Source organism: Neomonachus schauinslandi, chromosome X (assembly GCF_002201575.2).
Source record: "Neomonachus schauinslandi chromosome X, ASM220157v2, whole genome shotgun sequence".
Taxonomy (NCBI): domain Eukaryota; kingdom Metazoa; phylum Chordata; class Mammalia; order Carnivora; family Phocidae; genus Neomonachus; species Neomonachus schauinslandi.
Genome location: NC_058419.1, coordinates 110,449,643 through 110,471,543, shown reverse-complemented (window position 1 = coordinate 110,471,543; position 21,901 = coordinate 110,449,643). Strand labels below are relative to the sequence as shown.

At 37.1% G+C, this 21,901-nt stretch overlaps 1 protein-coding gene across 2 annotated transcripts in view; it reads right to left on the bottom strand.

Annotated features, from left to right (window-relative positions):
• Positions 1-21,901, bottom strand: part of RPS6KA3 (ribosomal protein S6 kinase A3) — a 115,675-nt gene that overhangs the window by 56,431 nt on the left and 37,343 nt on the right. For both annotated transcript variants that reach the window (XM_021682226.2, XR_006539380.1), the window contains one exon: positions 774-890. In XM_021682226.2, the coding sequence (XP_021537901.1) occupies positions 774-890 (117 nt within the window). The remainder of the gene's footprint in view (positions 1-773; positions 891-21,901) is intronic.

Sequence of the window (21,901 nt, the reverse complement as noted above, 5' to 3'; positions counted from 1 at the left end):
TTAAATACAAACATGGATATCATTGACTAGAATCTAACCTTTGCATTCTTATTTATTTATTTTTAAAAATATTTATTTGTCAGAGAGAGAGAGAGAGTGAGAGAGTATGTGGGAGCACAAGCAGGGGGAGTGGCAGGCAGAGGGAGAAGCAGGCTCTCCGCTGAGCAATGAGCCCGACCTAGGACTTGATCCCGGATCCTGGGATCATGATCTCAGCTGAAGGCAGATGCTTAACCGACTGAGCCACCCAGGCATCCCCTTTATATTCATTTTAAAGACGAGCTGTAAGTCTCCAAAATTTTATACTCATAGTGGTAATCCACCACCCCCCCCCCAATTCCTTTGGAGTAGGCATTCACTTCCTGCTGGTATTAGGGATATTATGAAGGAAAGATTGAGATATACTGTTATAATGTATCTGGCAACATCACCTTCCAAATCTACACGAGGACTCAAAAAGAGTATCAAAAAGTGTATGAGGGGATTTTTTTTTTATTTTGAATCATTTGCAAAGTGCAATTAAGAGAAGTCACATGGTCTTGAAGATAAAATAAATATGAAGTGATTATTGTCAATTTATGAAAATTTCCAGTGTACTTTTGAATGACTTTATTCACTTTCTCACACTACCAATAGTGAGAAATGTAAGAACAGAGAAACACTGCTTGTACGGAGATTGGTAGTATTTCATTAAATATTTCCATTCTCCATCTGTATGAAATACACACAAATTCCAAGAAACAACTTTTTAAAAACACACACTCATGACTTACCTTTCCAAATGATCCCTGCCCTAATACTTTTAAAAGTTCAAATTGGGAAGGATCTGCCTTTTCATGTCCTTCCTTTACATGATGTGTGATTGCAATTTCTTTGATACTGCCTTCTTCCTGTTGAAGCAAATATAAAGGGAGAAAAGAGAGTTAGAGATACTTTCTCCAGCTATAAATCAAGAAATATAAATTTAGCATATCATATTAGAAATCCTCAAATTATTATTTTCTTAAAGTAAGCTCTACGTCCAACTTGAACTCATGACCCCCAAGATCAAGAGCTGCATGCTCTACCAACTGAGCCAGCCACGTGACCCCAGGAATATACTTTCAAGTTAAATGTCAGAGAGAATGATACCAGCCCACTGCATAGACCAATTTAACCTCTACTTAACATTAGCACTGAGTATTTCCAAGTCTTCATTCTTCCTATTGGAGATAATTAGAATAGTTTCATGGGGTGAGGGCAGAGAGTGTAAAGAGGTCTGAAAACACAACAGAGTAATTTGCTGTGCTCTGACATGTGCTTGTATTAGGTAAAGCCAATGCTACACACACACACACACACACACACACACCGTATTTATTGGGGAATGGGGTTGAAAAATATTCCAAGGCAAACATGGAGATTTCTACCCTCAGCAAGGCCATTTGGATCAGTATGCTGAAGTTTATTCTGTTGGAAATATGTAAGTTACTTTCTGTTTCTAGGACTACTTGAGATCTAAGGGAGAAAGATATAACTCTAAAACACAAAATCAAAAAAGATTTAAACATTTGAAATGGAGGATTAGACACAAGAAAAAAGTTACTACCCAGCATAATGGAACAGTGGAAGGTCTTAGTGTTAAGGGAAGGACTGTTAGACAGTGGATGCTTCAGTATATCTGAGGGAAGGCGTCAGAAAGGGAGAAAGGTTGAAAATATATGTATGTATACACAGAATTTCAATTACTTATTCACTCTGGGATTAGCAGATATTTAATCAAGACATGTACTATGTTACAGCCAAAAACTACAATAAAACAAAACCCAACAAAACCAGAAATATAAGCCAGTCAAAGACTATTTTTCTTTTTTTGCCTATAATGTTTTTTCCTAGTGCCTAAGTATTATTAATAGAATCGAAATGTGTTGTACACAAATAATTCATTGTTTTTATTATTGTTGTGTTCCATATGCGTGTTTGAGCTCAATTAGCATTTTCTGAGATAGAATGTTGGCTATATATGGAATTACAAAGATTTCTCAAAAAGATATACTGGTATACTAATGTGGCAGGTTTTGAAAATGAGCAGTAAAAGGAAGAAAAGCTCTTATAGGACAAGAAAGGAATCTAGGCCCACTATTTTACTCTGTAAGACAGAGTTTGTAGACTGTGCTAATACTTAGGCAGCTTCATCATTTTGGATGCTCTCGGAACTGTGGCAACAATAAACAATCCCCTAATATGGTTTAGTCCTTTATTTTGTAATTTCACATGCACTATCTCCTTTATTTTTCACAACCATCCTGTGCAGTAGGTGTTAGCGTAGAATCAAGCATTACTTGACTCTGAGACTCTACCCCCCCCTTCCTGTGCACCCCTTCTCTGCAAATGAGACTGGTGTATAGGGGCTCAAGAGCGATAGCTATTTGTAGCTACATTAGGAAAGGCAGGAAGCAAATTACCAAATTCTTCTAAGAAAATTTTCAAAGAACAATGTATGTGTGGAACTGATTAAAACCCAGCAAATATTTATTAAGCACCTACCATGTACCAAGCCTGGCTAGGTGCTTTTTCACCTTTTATCTTATATTTATTGCTTCATAACAAATCTTTCACTACATATCAATGTTAGAGAGGGCTGATAACAACAGGGTGGAGTATACCTCAGAGCAAGCAAAAACAACTCAGAATACTCTACAGACTCCCCCATTCATCACTAGAAATTTGACAGATCTTTTAAAGGCTAAACGGTTTGAATACAGATTGAAGTTTAAAGAGATTAAGTAAAGATCACAAGCGAATAACTGGCAGATTTATGGATTAATTCCAGGTTCTGACTTCTAATGACTTCTAAAACAAGGCTCATAGCATTACACCATACTGAGACTGTCATAGGCTTCTGTGGTTCCCCATCCAAGATCAATGACAGGAACATACACACTTACTCCCTTGATCCTTGTAACTGGTCTGTTTCTCTTGGGTCAGTTAGCTACAGTGATTAGAGAAATGTCTCTGAACTTTTAGTAGCATATCCTCATCAGTTAAAAAAACCTGTTTTGTGTATTTGTACATTTATTGGCTTAAAAATTATATATACTTTTTGTATTACTAAATTATATACATTATACATGGAAATGAAATTATAAAGAAGTTCTCCTCTTTCTTTTCTGTAACCCAAAGTGCTGTCACATCGCACTTTAAAGACTAGTAGATTACAGATTTAAACTCAAAAGGCCAAGGTCATGGGTTGGATTCTAGCATGTGCCAGTCAGCCTACTATGGAAAAAACTATCTGTTCAAGAGCCTAACTGGAATCTAACAGCCATTTATGCCTTTAAATTATGAGGCTGTGAAGAACTATACTCTATAACATTCCAAATGTCTTATCAGTTTTCTTTCTTGGGTAAGTGGGATGTAATTTTAGGCTGCAATATTGTTTCATCTTTTATTTCATAAAAATACTATAATTATGTGTCACAAAGATGCAACACAGGCAGGGAAGGATCACTGAATTATAAATGTTTTGCATTCTGCAGCAGGTATATAGGATCAAGTCTTACTCTCATAATGAGAGCTACAATCAGGTCATGGGTCTCAAAATAAACAGCAGTAACTATTCAAGAAAGATTTTGTCTTGGATGACTACTCTTCCTTTCCTCTCATGTCAAACAAGTTACCAAAAAACACAGAATCTCCCTTTGATCCCTTCATTCAACAAACATACACTAAAACATCTACTGTGTATCAAACATGGAAATGGGAATACCCTTCTTTCTTTTCTTCCCTCCCCCCCCATTTCCAATAGCATCACCCAGGTACAATTCTTCATTACCTTGCCTGTGGAAAACTGAAACTAGCTTGGTTACTCATAATGCCCCTTTGTGCCACTGCCAGTCCACTTCATCCTCCCAACAAATTCATTTTTTTTTAAGATTTTATTTATTTATTTGACAGAGAGAGAGAGCGAGAGTGAGCACAAGCAGGGGGAGTGGTAGGCAGAGGGAGAGGGAGAAGCAGGCTCCCCACTGGGCAGGGAGCCCGAAGTGGGACTCGATCCCAGGACCCTGGGATCATGACCTGAGCCGCAGGCAGACGCTTAACAACTGAGCCACCCAGGTGCTCAACAAATTCATTTTCTGAAAGGAGATAGCTCCAGTCATATGACCAGACTGCCCAAAAACTCCTCTAAATTTTCCTAAATTAAACGTACTGCTTCACCTTGGCATGTAAGACCCTCTACAATATGGCTGCACTTAGTTTTATGGTATTATCTCCCAACATTGCCTTACACATAATCTTTTGTCAACCTGGGTTATTTCTTGTTCCTTAAACTTTTTGTTTTTAAAATTAAATATGTGCACATGGATGACAAATCAAATAGTGACAAAATGCCCTATGATGAAATGCAAGTCTCCTCTCACCCCCATACCTAGGCTTTTAAAAAAAGTTAGTTCCTTTTGCACTTACATTGGTAATTTCTTGGTTTATTAAGACAATGCCTGCTGATTTAAAAATAAGATGAAGGATTCACTCATACCCCTTTCATCATCTTCTTCCCCACTATTTGATAATTATATTACTTTTTACATAAATTTCTCATCTTTTCTATTAGTTTTGGATAGAATCCTAACTCCTCACTTAGTTTTGTTTTTTTTCAAGATTTATTTATTTGAGAAACAGGGAGAGTGTGCAAGGGGGGAGGGGCACAGGCAGAGGGAGAGAGAGAATCTCAAGCAGACTCCCCCCTACCCCAGCACAGAGCCCAATGCGAGGCTTGAGCTGAAACCAAGAGTTGGGAACAACCTATTGAGCCACTCAGGCACCCCCTAACTCCTCACTTTATAAAAGGAGGTTAATAGTGCCTGTACTGGGACGCCTGGGTGGCTCAGTCAGTTAAGTGTCTCTGCCTTTGGTTCAGGTCATGATCCCGGGTCTTGGGCTCGAGTACTGTATCAGGCTCCTTGCTCAGTGAGGAGGCTGCTTCTCCCTCTGCCTGCCGCTCCCCCTGCTTGTGCTCTCTTGCTGTCTGACAAATAAACGAGTAAAAAAAAAATCTTAAAAAAAAATAGTGCCTGTACGTTTTTTCTCTGAAACTTCCCTAACCTGCTAGCTATATTTTTACATTATTAATATTGAGAAAATTAACATTCTCTCCTGTAACCACAACCAAACCCTTCATACTGTCTCCACAGCCTGATTTTAAAAGCAAAAGGCCCATACACCAGCATTCACATTTTTATGACAATATATTGTTTAAATGCAGGCTAGAAAGTACATTAAATTTCCTTTTATATGGGCCCATAGCAGTGACTTCCAAGACAATCTGAGGGGACTTAAAAAAACCAAACTAAAACAATACTTCATCAAATGCTTAAATTCATGATACATTTTACTTTGAGTTCTATTGGGACCACAAATTTTTTACATGTTTTTCTTTTTTTCCTGTTTCTAACAGCCCCATCATTCCTGGCGGGAGGGAAAGGTTAATCTGACCATTAGTCTTAATTTTTCCTTAACCCTTTACCATACTTCCCATTCTTCTGAGAGCCCTCTCTTACCCTCCCATCAGGAATGATTGGTCTCTAGGCCTTGCTGCACAGCTATTACCTCCAGATATCTCTTCAGGGCTTTCCTGGTCAAACCCACTATTCTCAGTTTCCCATATCATTCTCTTTCTTAGATTACTCCCTTGTAACTTCCTAAGAAAGGTAATGTGGAAAAAAAATTTCTGAACCTTGCACATCCGAAGATGCCTATTTTGTCTTCATATTTGTATAGTTTGGCTTGGTACCAAATTATAGAATAAAAACAATCTGGCCTCGGGGGTGCCTGGGTGGCTCAGTCTTTAAGCGTCTGCCTTTGGCTCAGGTCATAATCTCAGGGTCCTGGGATCGAGTCCCACATTGGGCTCCTTGCTCAGCAGGGAGTCTGCTTCTCCCTCTTCCACTCCCCCTGCTTGTGTTTCTTCTCTCGCTGTGTCTCTCTCTATCAAATAAATAAATAAAATCTTAAAAAAAAAATAAAAAAAATAAAAACAATCTGGCCTCGAACACTGACGCTAATGGTCCATTGCCCTCTAGCAGCCAGGACTGCTACTGAAATGGGTGATGCTAGCCTGATACACATTTTTGGGAAGGTGAACTGTTTTCTTTCCAGAAGCTTTAAGAATTTTCTCTATCCTTGTACTTCTGAAATTCCACACTAGTGAGATAAATATGGGTCTTCTTTCCTTTAGAATGCTAGATGGTTGGTGAGCCTTTATAATTTAAAGATCTGAATTCTTTGCCTCTGGGGGAATTCTAACATTTTTTTTTTTTTGATAAATTTCCTTCCATCAATTTTTCAGGGTTTGTCTTTGTGCAACTCCTCTATTAGTTAGGTATTGTATGTCTGGAATTGAATCCTGTATGTCACTTATCTTTTTTCTCCTATTTTCCGAGAGACTTCCTTGGTTTTATTTTCCCACCCTCATACTGAATTTCTTATTCTGGCAAATCTTATTTTAAAATAAATTTGCAAGTGCTCCTTTTGTCAATGTTTCTTTGAAAAAAAAAAATAGCAACTTCCTCCACTCCCTACCCTCTTACCCCAAGATGGATGCAATCATTCCAAACCTCTTTAGGATATAAACGAGAATTTCAAAAGTCTTTTTCTACATCGGGGCTCAGAAAGTGCAAAACAGTGTGCTTGGGGGTGGAAAGAAAAGGTCGAGGCCTATGGCCCAAGTTCTAAAGACCCGTCACTGTTTTTTCAACACATTTTTTTGTTCCTTCCAAGTTTAAATTTTTACTAGTCACATTAGCAAGCTACCTTCTATCTACTTTTATGTTATACAGCCATAGCAGTATAATAGGCAAAATACCCTTGGTTGGTATCTTAATGCCCAGAATGTGCTTAATGTCACCAGTTTTTCCAAGTTATGGGACCATGGGTATTTTAGAAATGAATTTGAGGTTCAACTAGGACATAATATTAATGCTTGGGCAATCTTCGACAACAGGTAGAAAAGCAACAATGTGCTCTTCTAGCTCATACCTAGAATCTAATGAGATGGATGCAGAGAGGAATATCAAGTTTCCAAAGGCACTGATAATCCAAGCACAGACATTTGCATGTGACAAACATATCATGTGAATAAATCACCTGTAACTGAAATAAATCTGTCACATGGAAACAAAGAACTACAGTTTGACCGTTTGTAAAATTGTATTTTTGCCTGTAAGCACGCAGTAAAGCAACTACAATTTTATGGAAAAAGAATTTTGTCAATGAAGTTGAGCACAGATTTAAGTTATATCCATTATTCCCCTGTGAGGTTCACATATTTTTACATTCTCTGGTACAAGTATATTTTAAATTATACATGGATAGCTGCCCATTCATCATCATGAAAAACTTACACTGTGTATTTCTAAAACTTATGGTAAATTCTGTATTTTATTTTTACAAAGTCTACGTTTATTTGATAAGTAAAGTTCTAGCTGTAGGTAAAAGTGTGAGGCTGGCGGCTGGTCTCCATCACAACCCTGTATCATCTGTCTACAACCCCATCACTTTCAGGTATTTCCCACCCCCAGCCTAGATGTTCAATACCCTGAAGCTATATATGGGAATTCATTCATTCATCCATTTAAACATTTATTTATTGAGTACCTAATACATGCCAAGCACTCTTCTAGATGCCTGAGATATATAATAAATGGAATAGACCTAAAATCTCTGGCGTTTGGGGGAGAAAACAAACAATAATAATAGGTATATTCATGTTAGAATAAGATAAATACCATGGGAAAAAGATAGTAAGTCGGTAAGAGGGATCAGAAGTGCAGGGATAAAAAGGAGAGCTTACAATTTTAAATAAAACCATCACTGCAGGTTTTACTGAAAAAGTGCTATTTGAGTAAAGACCAGAAAGACGTGATGGAGTCAACTATCTGGGGGAAGAGCATTTCAAGCAGAGACAAGCCAGTGCAAAGGCCAGTGTGGGAGCACACACGGAGACCAGTGTTTGGATCAGAGAGGAAGAGAAGAACAGGTCCAAGAGGGGACTAAAACTCAGGAGACTCTGGTGCTTCTGCTTCTTCCTAACTGCCTAGTCCTAATGGAAATGTTTCTGATCTGTAACATATTCTCTTAGGCCCATTCCTTTTTGTTAGAAGGCAATTGAGATTATGAACCAGGCAGTGTGCTAGGTATTAGAGATACTAAGATAAAGAAGAGTATCTGCCCTCTAAGAATTTACTTAGGGTTTCAAAGATTTATTACTGGATAAATACTTGTTGAGATGTGACCCATGATAGAAAAAACAAGGTCAATTCAGTTAACAAATATATAATTTTAGGAATTCTGTAAAGGATGTCATTTTAGACATCACAGAAAAATGGCAGAAGGAAATTCATGGGCAGGTGGATCTTTTGGTGTTCATCCAGTCACACAGAAAGCCACCTCATTTGCTTCCCAGGACCATCAAGAGGTCTGTAGGTTCCTTCTTAAATGGTCCTTAAGGTTCACCCTTTAATGGAAAAAAAAAATTAACTTAATGTTTCCTTTTTAAGTTGAGAGGAAAAAGATACAATTTTGTTCTTAAAATGTAAAAGGATTAAAGAAAAGGAACAGAAAGTGATGCTGTCTATTTGAGACAGAAAACCTAATATTGTAACACACTACCATTAAGTAAACAAACTGCGTGATATTAATTGATTTTAAAGAATGATTCAACTTTTGGCATTATGCCCTGACTTGTATACATAATTTCCTTTTTCCTGCCCTCCCTTGGGTCAGGAAGTGTGTTCTTAAGGCATTTGTATTTTCTAAATTGTTTTGAATGTCAGAAAATACGGATGAAACTTGAAGTAAATTATTTAAATGTTCCTTGGTAAAAACTAATAAATAAATCTTTTCTAACCATGGATATGTAACTATTTTTTGGCCTAACATAAAGAAGACCTTACAAATGAAAAATGTATACTTCATTTGCCTCTTGAATGTAATTCAAAATTCAAGTATTAATCTGTATACAGAAACCTAAGGTTCTATAACATACAGTTTTTAATTTTAAAAAGAGATGTTAAATTTTTAGATGATCAAGATACATAAAAATTTGGCTGTGATACATAATTAGGCTGGTTATTCAAGCCATGCTGAAAAAAACAACAACAACATTTTAAGGTATTCTGGATTACAATCTGACCAAACCCAATTTACTTATTTGCCAATGGATGATAAATATGCTCAGCATTTTTCATTTAACCAAGTTCTCTAAGCGTATTCCAAGCCAGCTTCCACGTTTGAGAAAACAGCATTGCTGTTCTCCAGACTAACATTCCTAATCACTACTACAGAGAGCACAGTTTTCTCCTAATCGGGAATCCCAATCAAAAAATTAAATTCTCTTTAAAGAACAGCAGGATAGCACAATTCTCATGGCAAAATATCGAGTTAATTTGGCAGAATTTTAGATGAAACAAAATGCAAATTATCATTTGCTAAGCACATTTTAACAAAGTAATGCTTTGAAAACTGTGCCTATTCTAAGTTAGATAAAATTACTTAAAGTTACTTAAATACAGTTGGTTAAAAACTTCAAAATTTGAAAGGAATCAATTTCAACAAAAGTCTGACTTTAAGGTCTTGACTGTTTAAAACAATACATTCTCCAACCCATCAAAATATTGCTTACATTATAGTAATCTCCTAACTATCAATAAGTTCACAATTTTGTTCATGCCTGGTTTAATCCTGAAAGTTACTGTCATCTGTTTTATTATACAAAATTACAAACACAAGCAAAATAAAAACTACTCTACCACTAAAAAGCCAATGTAAAAATAAATTTACAAAATATACAATTGAAACGAATAATACACATAGGTGGCTTACTTTTAGCAAACAGAAATACTATCCCTTAAGTTCTTTAAAAACTGGTTTTGAATTTTGAAAAGCTTCTTAAAAGAACATATAAAATGAAATAATTGTTTAATTAGTATAATTATACTGAGCTCCAACTAAAACATTTTAGTTTTTACAGAAGTTGAACAAAGCTTACCTGTATAGAGCGAACACGAAAAGACAAAAATTTAAACATGGCTACGAAACCATGATGGTGATAAAAGAATTTCTGACCGTAAAACTTAGGTTGGAAAGGGAAGGCCAAGCCCCTGCAAAGTTTTCTCCTACCAGCTGTTCCGGCAATTAGAAAATTTCCTGTCAGGCGGGTCCTGAAATGCTAGAAAAAGAGTCCTGACAATTTTCCTGTGGTAAAAGAAAGGAGAAACGTAATGGCGAGGGCACTATGTAGCTGATAGGTAGGGAGGCCAGAACAGGAAACCAAAACAGATTTGCTGATAGCAAAATCCTGTTGAAATGTTCTTAACTCCTGGTTCCCAGGAACCTAGACAATTTTCACAACTAGTGAAATGAACATTATTTTTAGAATCCTGAGAAATGTCAGTATTTCTTAACTATACGACTCTTTAAAAGCAAATGAAACTAGTCAGCACTACTAAAATAGTAAGTCACTGATGCACATGTGAAATTTTACCCTTTGTAATGTTTATACACACACTCTAAAGGATAGTCTCAAGACTATTTTAAGGTTATATGTAGACAAGTCATGGGTGTTCCCTGTCAATGAGGCATTGTTTCATAACTATGGGAAGAAAATGACCACATGCAAGAAACTTTTTGATTGTGATATAAGGACAAATTCTTCCTGTCTTAAATGGAAGTAAATTATATTTAAATTCACATTGGTTATAGACATCAATTATCGGCCAGGTTAAAGACTTCAAGGTCTATAGCTAAAAATCCTAGTTGATAAAATCTGAGTTAAAAGAAAGACCAACCCCTGGGTTATTAGTGAGCAAAAGGAACACTTACTGATATAAGCCAAACTGGAAATGGAGAGGTTAAGTTACCGGACAATCCCTTACTCCATTTCATTCTCTAATAGCCTCTAGAAGTTCTTCTAAGGTATTTTTATTTTGGAAAATAGTTTTTAAAATATGCCAATAATCAAAATATGATCACAGAAATAGTGGCATTTAAACAAAACCCAAGGACAGAAACATCGAGAGCTATGGGAAAATGCTCCACTTGATGTGTATTTAACCTATGTGGAACCAACAAACACATCAATCATTAGTATATATAACCTATACAAATTTAATGAAATAACTGAATTTTCAAAACCTGAAGACAATTTATCATATGATTTCACTCATGTGGAATTTAAGAAACAACAGATGAACACAGGGGAAGGGAGGAAAAAATAAAATAAGACAAAATCAGAGAGGGAGACAAACCATAGGAGACTCTTAACTATAGGAAACAAACTGAGGGTTGCTGGAGGGGAGGTGGGTGGGGGATGGGGTAACTGGGGGATGGGCATTAAGGAGGGCACTAGATGTAATGAGCACTGGGTGTTATATGCAATTGATGAATCACTAAACTCCACCTCTGAAACTAATAATACACTATATGTTAATTGATTAAAAAAAACAAAATAAAACACAAAACCTTAAGAGTCTTCAGAAAACACCAGAAATGATCAGCTAGTTTTCTGGATGAAGGAACCATGGTCAAGGCAGGCACATATTCGATGATGCAGCTATCTATGAGATCTCAGTTCAGCACTACTTTACTGAGCAAATGTTAGAGTGTCCATTAGGTGCTACACGTGCCATATGAAAGGCCAGGGCTCTTCCTGCCGTATCAAATTTTTGCAGCTATGTTCTATAATGTTCTATATATGTTCCTGCTGCATTTACCTTTTATGGCAATATTTTATAAATGACCTAACAGAAGCTGAAGAATAAAAAAACTGCTCAATTTAAAAAATTACCTTACTTAACCAGGTACATTAGAATCAACTGGAACCTAAATAAATGTCCAAGATAAAATTTTGAATTCTGCTAGGGAATTGTGCAGTCCTCTTGATTAAAAATGCATGCCTCAATTTTTCAGCAAGGAAAGCACTTAAGAAAACTTCCATTAGAACATCAACCCGTTCATCTCCCAGAAGGAATTATTTAAGTCTCCTTAGAATGCTGCAAAAGGGCAGCATGGTTAGGACAACCACCTAACATAAAATTGCAGTCTGAACATGAGATGCCTTTTAAGACTGTCAAGAAGCAGCAAACAGCAATGGTTACTGCACAACTGATTAAGACGTACAAAACAAATAGGATTGTCTCTGTATACAGCACTCATCAACTTTATTCAAGTAATACTTAAGAAGCAACCAAATAACCTTTTTTGAATTTAAAGGATTAGTTTGAATTGGCTTTAATGACTACTGATGCTCAGGTTAACAGTCACATTTTGTTGTGTGCTGTGCTTTTTAATATTAACACTAAGAAAATGAAGCAGTATTTCAGATATCAAAACCTAAAATAAGTCTGAGTTGAAATGATACCTAAATTAAAACAGTGTAGTACTGCTGTGTAAAAGATAAACAGTGTCAGAAAAGAATAAAAGAATAAATTTGATACTTTGCATCTGACGGAATGTTAGGACATTTGGCTACCTGTCTGGGAAATGCAGAAGCCATAAAGGAAAATATTAGTATAGATTTGATTATAAAATTCAACTTCTCTATATCAAAAGGTACCATAAATAAAGTTTAAAAGACTGGTTCACATGATTGGAATCCCTTATAATCATATTACAACTCAGCACTAAGCAACAGCTTTATTTGGGTGTTAGATGAGCCCTAACCCAAAATGAAAGCGCTTAAGGCCCTTTGGTACATTGCTTAAGACACTGATTACTGTTTAAGCACATGCCACTGCCCCTACGAGATTAATCTTCAGAACAGGCACCATACTTATCTTTGTATCCCCATAGCAAAGAGCATATAGTAGGAATTCAAATAATGGCTGCTTGAGTAAGAAGTATCATATGCTGAAATCTGAAATGGATACTACTTGTGTGGCTGTGTGCATGGAACTAGGTATTATTGTTTATATTTTTCCTGCTTCTTTTGACTTTCTTGAAATTTATCTTACTAAAATTTCAGCTAATCTTTCTTTATTCTTATATCTTACTGGTTTTAATGTTTATCTTATTCAAAAAGTAAATTTTATTATAAAAAGTATACATGTCCATTACAGAAAACTTGAACAATAAACAAGGAGAAAAACAAAGGAAAAAATCACTATTTTGGTGCTTATCTTTCTAGTCTTTTTCTGTATACACACACGTCCACACTTGAACCGTACTATACATATTATCACTTTTTTTCGGTAAAGGGCCAGACAGTAAATGTTTTTGGCTTTGCAGGCCATATGGTCTGTGTCAACTCTGCTACTGCAGTGGGAAAAGGAATGGGTGAGGCTTAATATATAGCCAGAATAATCTTAAAACAGAAATCAGACTGGGTCATGCCCCTACCTCAGATTCTTCAATGGTTTCCTGTCACAGAACAAAACCCAAATTTCTCAGTCTGTGGACTATAAAGCAGGCACTAAGAAACACTACTTGATGATGACTTGGGAATATACTCACTAAATCATTCAGATACAATGTCAATATTTGGTTTTAGACATTATTTTATCATGTTAAGGTCAGATTACTTCCTCTTTACTAAAAGAGGAATGAATAGTCAATTTTATATAATGTCTTATTATCTATTAATATAGTCACTTAATTTATCTCCTTTGACCTAACGATTTGATAATGTAGATCAACAGATGTCCTGATATGTTTGTATTTCTGGGAAAAATCCATTGTTTTAATATATGTATTTGATTTGTAATCTTTTTTTTAATTTTTTTTTAAAGATTTTATTTATTTATTTGAGAGAGAGAGTGAGAGAGAGAAAGGGCACAAGAGGGGGGAGCGGGAGAGGGAGAAGCAGACTCCCTGCCGAGCAGGTAGCCCGATGCGGGACTCGATCCCGGGACTCCAGGATCATGACCTGAGCCGAAGGCAGTCGCTTAACCAACTGAGCCACCCAGGCGCCCCTGATTTGTAATCTTTTAAAAGGATTTTTGCATCTATATTCGTAAGTTAAACCGGCAGTTTCCTTTTGTGCGTTAACTTTCATTTTCAGGGCTATGCTAACTTTATAAAACAAACTAGAAGGCAATGTAAATTTTTTTCCTATGCTTTGGGACAATTTAAAGACTACAGGAATGATCTATTTCTTGAAAGTTTCAAAGATTTCTCCATGAAGTCACAGGGGCCTGGCACCGTAGTTGGAAGGCGGAGAGTTTAACGCCTTAAATTTCTCCCTTGTTATTGGTATATTCAGTTTTTCTATCCCTTCCTAAATGATATCTTTAGATTTTCCTAGAAAACCACATTTCAGCAAGACTTTTATGTTAGTATACAGTTACACTTAGTATTCTATGTTTTTAAACTTAAACTTAAGGAACATGTCAAGCATATCTAAAGTACACAGATGAGTATAACAAACCCTCATGTACCTATCACTCACCTTTAACGATTACCAACTCACGGCCAGTCTTGCTTCATACACTCACTTCCCCCCATAACTAATTATTCCCATAATTCATTCCCATAATTAATTATTTTGAAGCAAATCCCAGATATTATATCATTTCACCTATAAATATTTCTGTTGTTAAGATGTTTTAAACTCTTTCCTATCTGTGGCTGTATCGCATTTTGCTTTCTGAATGTTGTATATTTGCTTCCCCCCACCCCATTTTCTCATTCACTTTTTTTGGAATTTGTATTTAATTCCTTCTTCTTGCTCTCTAGAAGCTTACTTTGTAGTTCTTTTTCCAGCGTCTTTCACTGAAATAAATTCCTTTATTTGAATTCTCATTCATTAATAAATTTTTCTTTCTTTCAAGTATAATTCTAACAATATCATTTAACATACTATATTCTAAGCACTGTGCTTACATGAAATTATTTCAGTTAAATCTCACTACACTGAGATAAGTACTATTATCCATACTACAGATGCAGAAACTGAGCGTGGTAAAGAGAAGTTAAGGAACTTGTTGCTCAAGTTCATACTTTCTTGAAAGTCAGAATGGCTGTGATGTTGGTGGGAGCATAACTAGGCAAGTCTATCTGGGGAAGGAGTGTGTATTATGTATGGCCAGTGGCTGACTTAAGTCAGAAACCAGGAAGTGCTAAAACTTGTGATAAGACCCAGAAGACAGTAGAGGGTCCATAGCAGAGTTCCTGAACACTTTTCTACAGCATACATTATATTTGTCTGGCAAAACCCCAACCCTGGTCAAACCCAATTATCAACCATTTTCTTAAGTCCATGAAAGCAGAACCATGCTGGAGAAAAGTCAACCCCTAGGATAGAAACTTAAAATGAACATGTTTTCTGAAATGAGTCCTTTGGATATGATTTTTTGTATGGATCAGTTTTTCAGGTACTGAAGGGTTTAATATCTAAGGGTTTCCATTTAAGTACAGAAGAATTACTCTCTAGCACACGTCCATCAGTAGATAATGTTGCAAAGTGCTAAAGTTCTATGGTTTTAAATTAGAGATAGGAAATATCACCAACCTTAAGCAAATGGTAGTGGCTTCCTAGAGCACTGAGATTGGTTCCTTCTAAGGTCCCGTCTCAATGACCCCTTGCACCATTTCCTACGAGCATGGAGAGAGGGCAAGGGGGCAGCTGTACCAATGCCCCAGGTAGGAATACTGCAGTAAGCAGTAATACATCCTAGGTAGTATTGCTTGTCAATCTAGCCACATTTTTCCCCCCTCATGTAAGTAAAGAGGTTACAACTTTCAATATATGACAGTATTTCAGATTGACTCAATAAACCAGTCATACTTGAACAGAACTTAATCAAATCAGTTTGCTCTCTTTCCATTTGTGTATCAGATCACTCAAACTGAAAAAAATGTGTAGACTGCAGCTGAGGAGAGGCAATTTTGGATCAGAGGCACCATATGAGGTAGGCAAGCCATGAAAAAAGGGGGGAGATTTTATTTTTTTTAAAGCTCTTATGCATGGATGAAAGGGACACTAGGAAGTGAAAAAATAGCCCTGAAAGAGAGCCAAAAATGTACCAAAGGGAAACCTTACATGTTTGGAAAATTTGCCAATTATACACATACTCGATTTAATGCCACCATGCAGTGCTAATTATAATGCTATTTATCTCAGAAATATTTTCCTAAGTGGTATATACTTACATGTACTAGATTATATTTTTCCCATGCTCTGAGTGCTAAAATATACTCTCAGCCAATGAGAGAACAACAGACAATACTCTACACAATTAATCAGTAAGTGCTGTCAATGTACCACTCCACAAATGTTCCCTGCCAATGAGCACTCTATTGTACTTTCCTGTGTTGAGTGGGTTTTTCACTGTCTATTGTCTACTACGCTAGGGCTTCTCCTTTGATAGTTTATTTTGTGTTGAATCCACGATGACTGCAAGAGGTGTGCAAGTATGCGCAGGACTCATGGCTACGAGTATCACTTTGGATGTTCAAATGCAAGGTTTAAAGCAGCCTGAAGGAACCTTCAAGGAAATGGAGGAAATCAGTGGACAACTGGGAACTGGTGAAATTCCCTGGATACTATGAAGGCCATCATACACATTACTGCAGCCTTAGGGTTACTATATGGACAATTGCTAGAGTAACGGCATGTGTGCAAGTGGAAGAAATTACTACTAAAGGCCTATCACGACTTCAGGGGATTTGTAAAGAATGCAGGCACTGTCAGTGTACTACCTGTGTCCTTCATGGAGTGCTGCTCCTTAACCTGGCATTTAAGGTCATCTATGAACTATCTTCACTATACCTTTATAAGCCATTTTTATCACTATTACTTTAAACAAGCTTTCTCAAATTCTTGACAATCACGCATGTGACCATAATACAAGAGCTACAAAAACTGAGTTGATAAATGCAGTGTTTAAGACTGTAGTCAGGGGCGCCTGGGTGGCTCAGTCGGTTAAGCAGCTGCCTTCGGCTCAGGTCATGATCCCGGGGTCTTGGGATCGAGCCCCACATCCAGCTCCCTGCTCAGCGGAGAGCCTGCTTCTCCCTCTCCATCTGCCTGCCACTCTGCCTACTTGTGCTCTCTCTCTCTCTGTCAAATAAATAAATAAAATCTTTAAAAAAAAAAAGACTGTAGTCATATAATATTTACAAAGTTGATGTCATAAATAACTGATGTATGCATGGTCACCAGAAATAAATAATAAGAGAAACAGAAGGGTCAAAGGACCAAGTTAAGAGAAAATTAACTCATTTCACAATTTGGTCTGAGGCCAGGCCTATTGTCAGCCACAAAATTACTGGATACCACCATAGTTCCTAAGAGGCATACTTTATCCCTGGTGAATAGTCTAAAAGAATAGGATCAGACTCTGGAAGAAAGAGGACAGGAAAATGAACACTTATTGGGTTCTTACTTTGTGCTAGGTACTTATTTATCTCCTTTAATTCTGAAGCCTCAGAAGAACCTTTGCCTGGTACTGTAAGAACCACTAAGAGAATTATTTCCCAAGTAAGCAAGAAATAGCTTTAATGATGGTTCTTGGATGACTACGGAGATGTAAACAGTCAAGACTCCCTAATAGCTAAACTGTGGAAAGAGCCTAGATGTTCATCATCAGATGAATGGATAAAGAAGATATGGTATATACATATATATGTGTGTGTATACATACACACACACACACACACACAGGAATATTATGCAGCCATCAAAAAAATGAAATCTTGCCATTTGCAATGACGTGGATGGAACTAGAGGGTATTATGCTAAGGGAAATAAGTCAATCAGAGAAAGTATCATATGATCTCACTGATATGAGGATTTCGAGAAACAAGACAGAGCATCATAGGGGAAGGGAGGGAAAAATGAAACAAGATGAAACCAGAGAGGGAGACAAACCATAAGAGACTCTTAATCTCAGGAAACAAACTGAGGGTTGCTGGAGTGGAGGGGGGTGGGAGGGACGGAGTGAGTGGGTGATGGACATTGGGGAGGGTATGTACTATGGTGAGCGCTGTGAATTGTGTAAGACTGATGATGAATCACAGATCTGTACCCCTGAAACAAATAATTTATTATATGTTAATTAAAAAAAAAAAGACTCCCTATTTCTTCAGCATGGATCATGCAGAACATGGAGTCCTCTAGCCAATTGAGAAAAGGGAAATTCCAGAGTCCAGGAAGATATCTTGGCTTAAGGTACTATATAGCACTCTTCTTTTTTTTTTTTTTAAAAGATTTTATTTATTTATTTGACAGAGAGAGAGAGAGAGCACAGGTAGGCAGAACAGCAGGCAGAGGGAAAGGGAGAAGCAGACTCCCCGCTGAGCAAGGAGCCTGATGTGGGGCTCGATCCCAGGACCCTGGGATCATGACCTGAGCCGAAGGCAGACGCTTAACGACTGAGCCACCCAGGCGCCCCAGCACTCCTATCTTCTGCTATAAAGGTAGTCTCTCCCCAGCTCCACCAGAATAAAGGCTAAAAATAATCAAGTCTCTCCAGCAGGGGAGGGAGAACAAACGACACCAGCTAAAACATGTATCTTGAACATGTCCCCTGGTTTCTGTTTGTAGCAGAGTCATTTCTGGTGAAAAATTTAACTGGTGAAAAATTCAATGAATTATACATAAATATGGATTAATATGCAAACATCCCTGGGGGAGGGAGATAAAGAAAGGTGATGACTACCTGTTATATTCTGGTATGAAATCAATTTAATTGGATAAAGTACTTATATTTTATGAGATACATGGAGAATATAAAAGTTTTTACTTCAGGTGAGTGAAGACAAGAAAGGATTGAAAGGAAAAGAGTATTAAAATTTCAGGAGATGGAAGAGAAGTGGATCTAGGATCTGGGAAGAAGGCAGAATGCAGGGCAAAGAACAAAGGGAAGAGAGAAGAGATGAGGTGTGAAGGAGGAAACAATCCAGCCAGAATGAAATGACTCTGCTACAAACAGAAACCAGGGGACATGTTCAAGATAAAACAGAGGGGGACATGTTCAAGATACAACACAGAGGCAGCTTCATATGTCAAGAAGATCTGAGTGAAAGTATTTTATGTTTAGGAGAAATTCGCCTTTCCTTTATGATTATCATTTTAGTCAAACCTGATTTAGCTACCTCTCACATTTTTCCCCCTTTGGCTTTTGTTTACACCACTGTCCCATGAGAATACCTTCACCCAAATATTGACATTTACTTCTAAAAACCTATACCAAAATTTTATGTCTTCTGTGGATTTTTACCTGATTATACCAGTTATAACTAGTTTTACTTTAAATTCTAGTTAACTTAGGGACGCCTGGGTGGCTCAGATGGTTAAGCATCTGCCTTCGGCTCAGGTCATGATCCCAGGGTCCTGGGATCGAGCCCCACATCGGGCTCTGTGCTCAGCAGGGAGCCTGCTTCTCCCTCTCCCTGCCTGTCTGCCTACTTGTGATCTCTCTCTCTCTCTGTGAAATAAATAAATAAATAAAATCTTTAAATTCTAGTTAACTTAAATTTTTATCTATGGTTAGATGGTCAGATAGTACTGTAAGGCTTATATGACCAAAAAGCAGCAGTACCTAGTGCTCCTGGTACCCTTTCAGCTCTTTTCATTGCCCCCTCTGGTATTTATCTCTAATCAACACAAGAAACAACAGGTGTTGGCGAGGACGTGGAGAAAGGGGAACCCTCTTGCACTGCTGGTGGGAATGCAAACTGGTGCAGTCACTCTGGAGAACAGTATGGAGGTTCCTCAAAAAGTTGAAAATAGAGCTATCCTATGACCCAGCAATCGCAATACTAGGTTTTTATCCAAAGAATTAAAAAAACACTAATTCAAAGGGATTCACGCACCCCGATGTTTATAGCAGCATTATCTACAACAGCCAAATTATGGAAACACCCCAAGTGTCTGTCAACTGACGAACAGATAAAGAAGTGGTACATATATACCATGGAATATTACTCAGCCATCAAAAAGAATGAAATCTTGCCATTTGCAACGACATGGATGGAGCTAGAGAGTATTATGCTAAGTGAAATAAGTCCATTATAGAAAGACAAAAACCATATTATTTCACTCACATGTGGAATTTAAGGAACAAAACAAATGAGCAAAGAAGAAAAAAAAGAGAGGGGCCCACCATTGTTCTTAATTATAGGGAACAAACGAATGGTTACAAGAGGGGAGGTGGGGGGAAATGGGTTAAACAGGTGATGGGGATTAAGGAGTGCACTTGTCCTGATGAGCACCAGGTGATGTACTGACATGCTGAATCACTACAGTATACCTGAAACTAATATTACACTGTATGTTAACTGGAATTTAAATAAAAAAGGAAAAAGAATAACCTTATACTACTTCCTCCTGACTCATCAATTTCAGATATTATCTTTAGACATCCTATTAGAGATGACTTAAAACTCGTATCACAAATTTTGGTTAAATTAGTATTTAGTTTTTATATTATTATGATTATGCAAACAGTGTTCACTGCCAAGGTAAGGAATATACTCTAGTTACATTTCTTGTGTACAACTTCTGTTTTCTTCTTAAGTTTGCAGTTGGTTTTAAAATTTGCTTTCTTTTTGCCTACAAATTCTTCTCACTCTGCCTCTTAAGTGAATTTTCAGTACTCCAACCTATTGGATAATTCATCACTTCTATTTTTTTTCCCCTGGAGACAGCTTTCCTGGAATCATCTGTCTGCTTCAATCTGGACTGAGTACTCTCTAAGCCTACTGAATGAACTAGTCTTCTGAAGCACCCTTTATTCATCACAATGTGAAGGAACTTTCTTCATTGTGCTTAAAAATGTTGGATCCTTTGTTGCCTGAATCTCATGTCTTTTTCTTGTTAACAACCATCTCATGTTGGCAGAGCCCACTTTCCAGCGACTTCCTAAAAATAGGTATATGTCTGAAAATATCTTGGTTGAAAATCATTTTCACTAAGCACTTCAAAGGCATTGCTCCTTGTCTTCTAACTTCCAATGTTGAAATGTTTGATATTATTTTTACACCCTGTCCTTTATATATTTTAAAAATCTCTTAAAAGCTTGTCTTAGCCCGCTTGGGCTGCTATAACAGAATACCATACACTAAGTCATTTACGATAAACAGTAGAAATGTATTTGTCAGAGTTCTGGAGCCTAGGAAGTCCAAATCCAAATCACCAGCAGATTTGGTGTCTGGTGAGAATCTGTTTCCTGGTTCATACACATGGCAGAAGGGACAAGGGAGCTCTCTTGGGTCTCTTTTATAAGGGCACTAATCCTATTTATGAGGCATCTGCCCTCATGACCTAACTACCTCCCAAAGGCCCCACCTCCAAACACCATTACATCAAGGATTAGGCTCCAACATATAAATTTTGTGGGGAGACACATTCAGTCCAATAAAACTTCTAGGGTTTTGTATCACTGGTGTTTGATAATTCACAATAATGATTCTTCTTGAGAGTAGGTGTTTTGTTTGTTTGTTTTCATTAACAGGCTTTCAGTAGGCCATTTTAATCTAGCAACTCACAGTCCTCATATTAGGGAAAATTTTTTTTTGGTATTTTAGTACTCCATCTAATCTAAGAGTATGATTATCACTGTACCATTATAGAGGAAAATGCAGCCAATTAAAATGTGTCACACCATTGGCTTTAACAAACATTTCGATTTCAGAAATATTAAAATGTGGGAAAAAACAAATATGATATTTCTTTCCTAGTTTCTTCCTTTCCATTTCCCTGTTGTCTCTGGAATTCCTATTAAGTAGATGTTAGATTGCTTCTTTCTTTTTCTCTCCTATTTTCTTTTTTTTTTTAAAGATTTTATTTATTTATTTATTTGAGAGAGAGAGAATGAGAGACAGAGAGCATGAGAGGCAGGAGGGTCAGAGGGAGAAGCAGACTCCCTGCTGAGCAAGGAGCCCGATGCGGGACTCGATCCCGGGACTCCAGGATCATGACCTG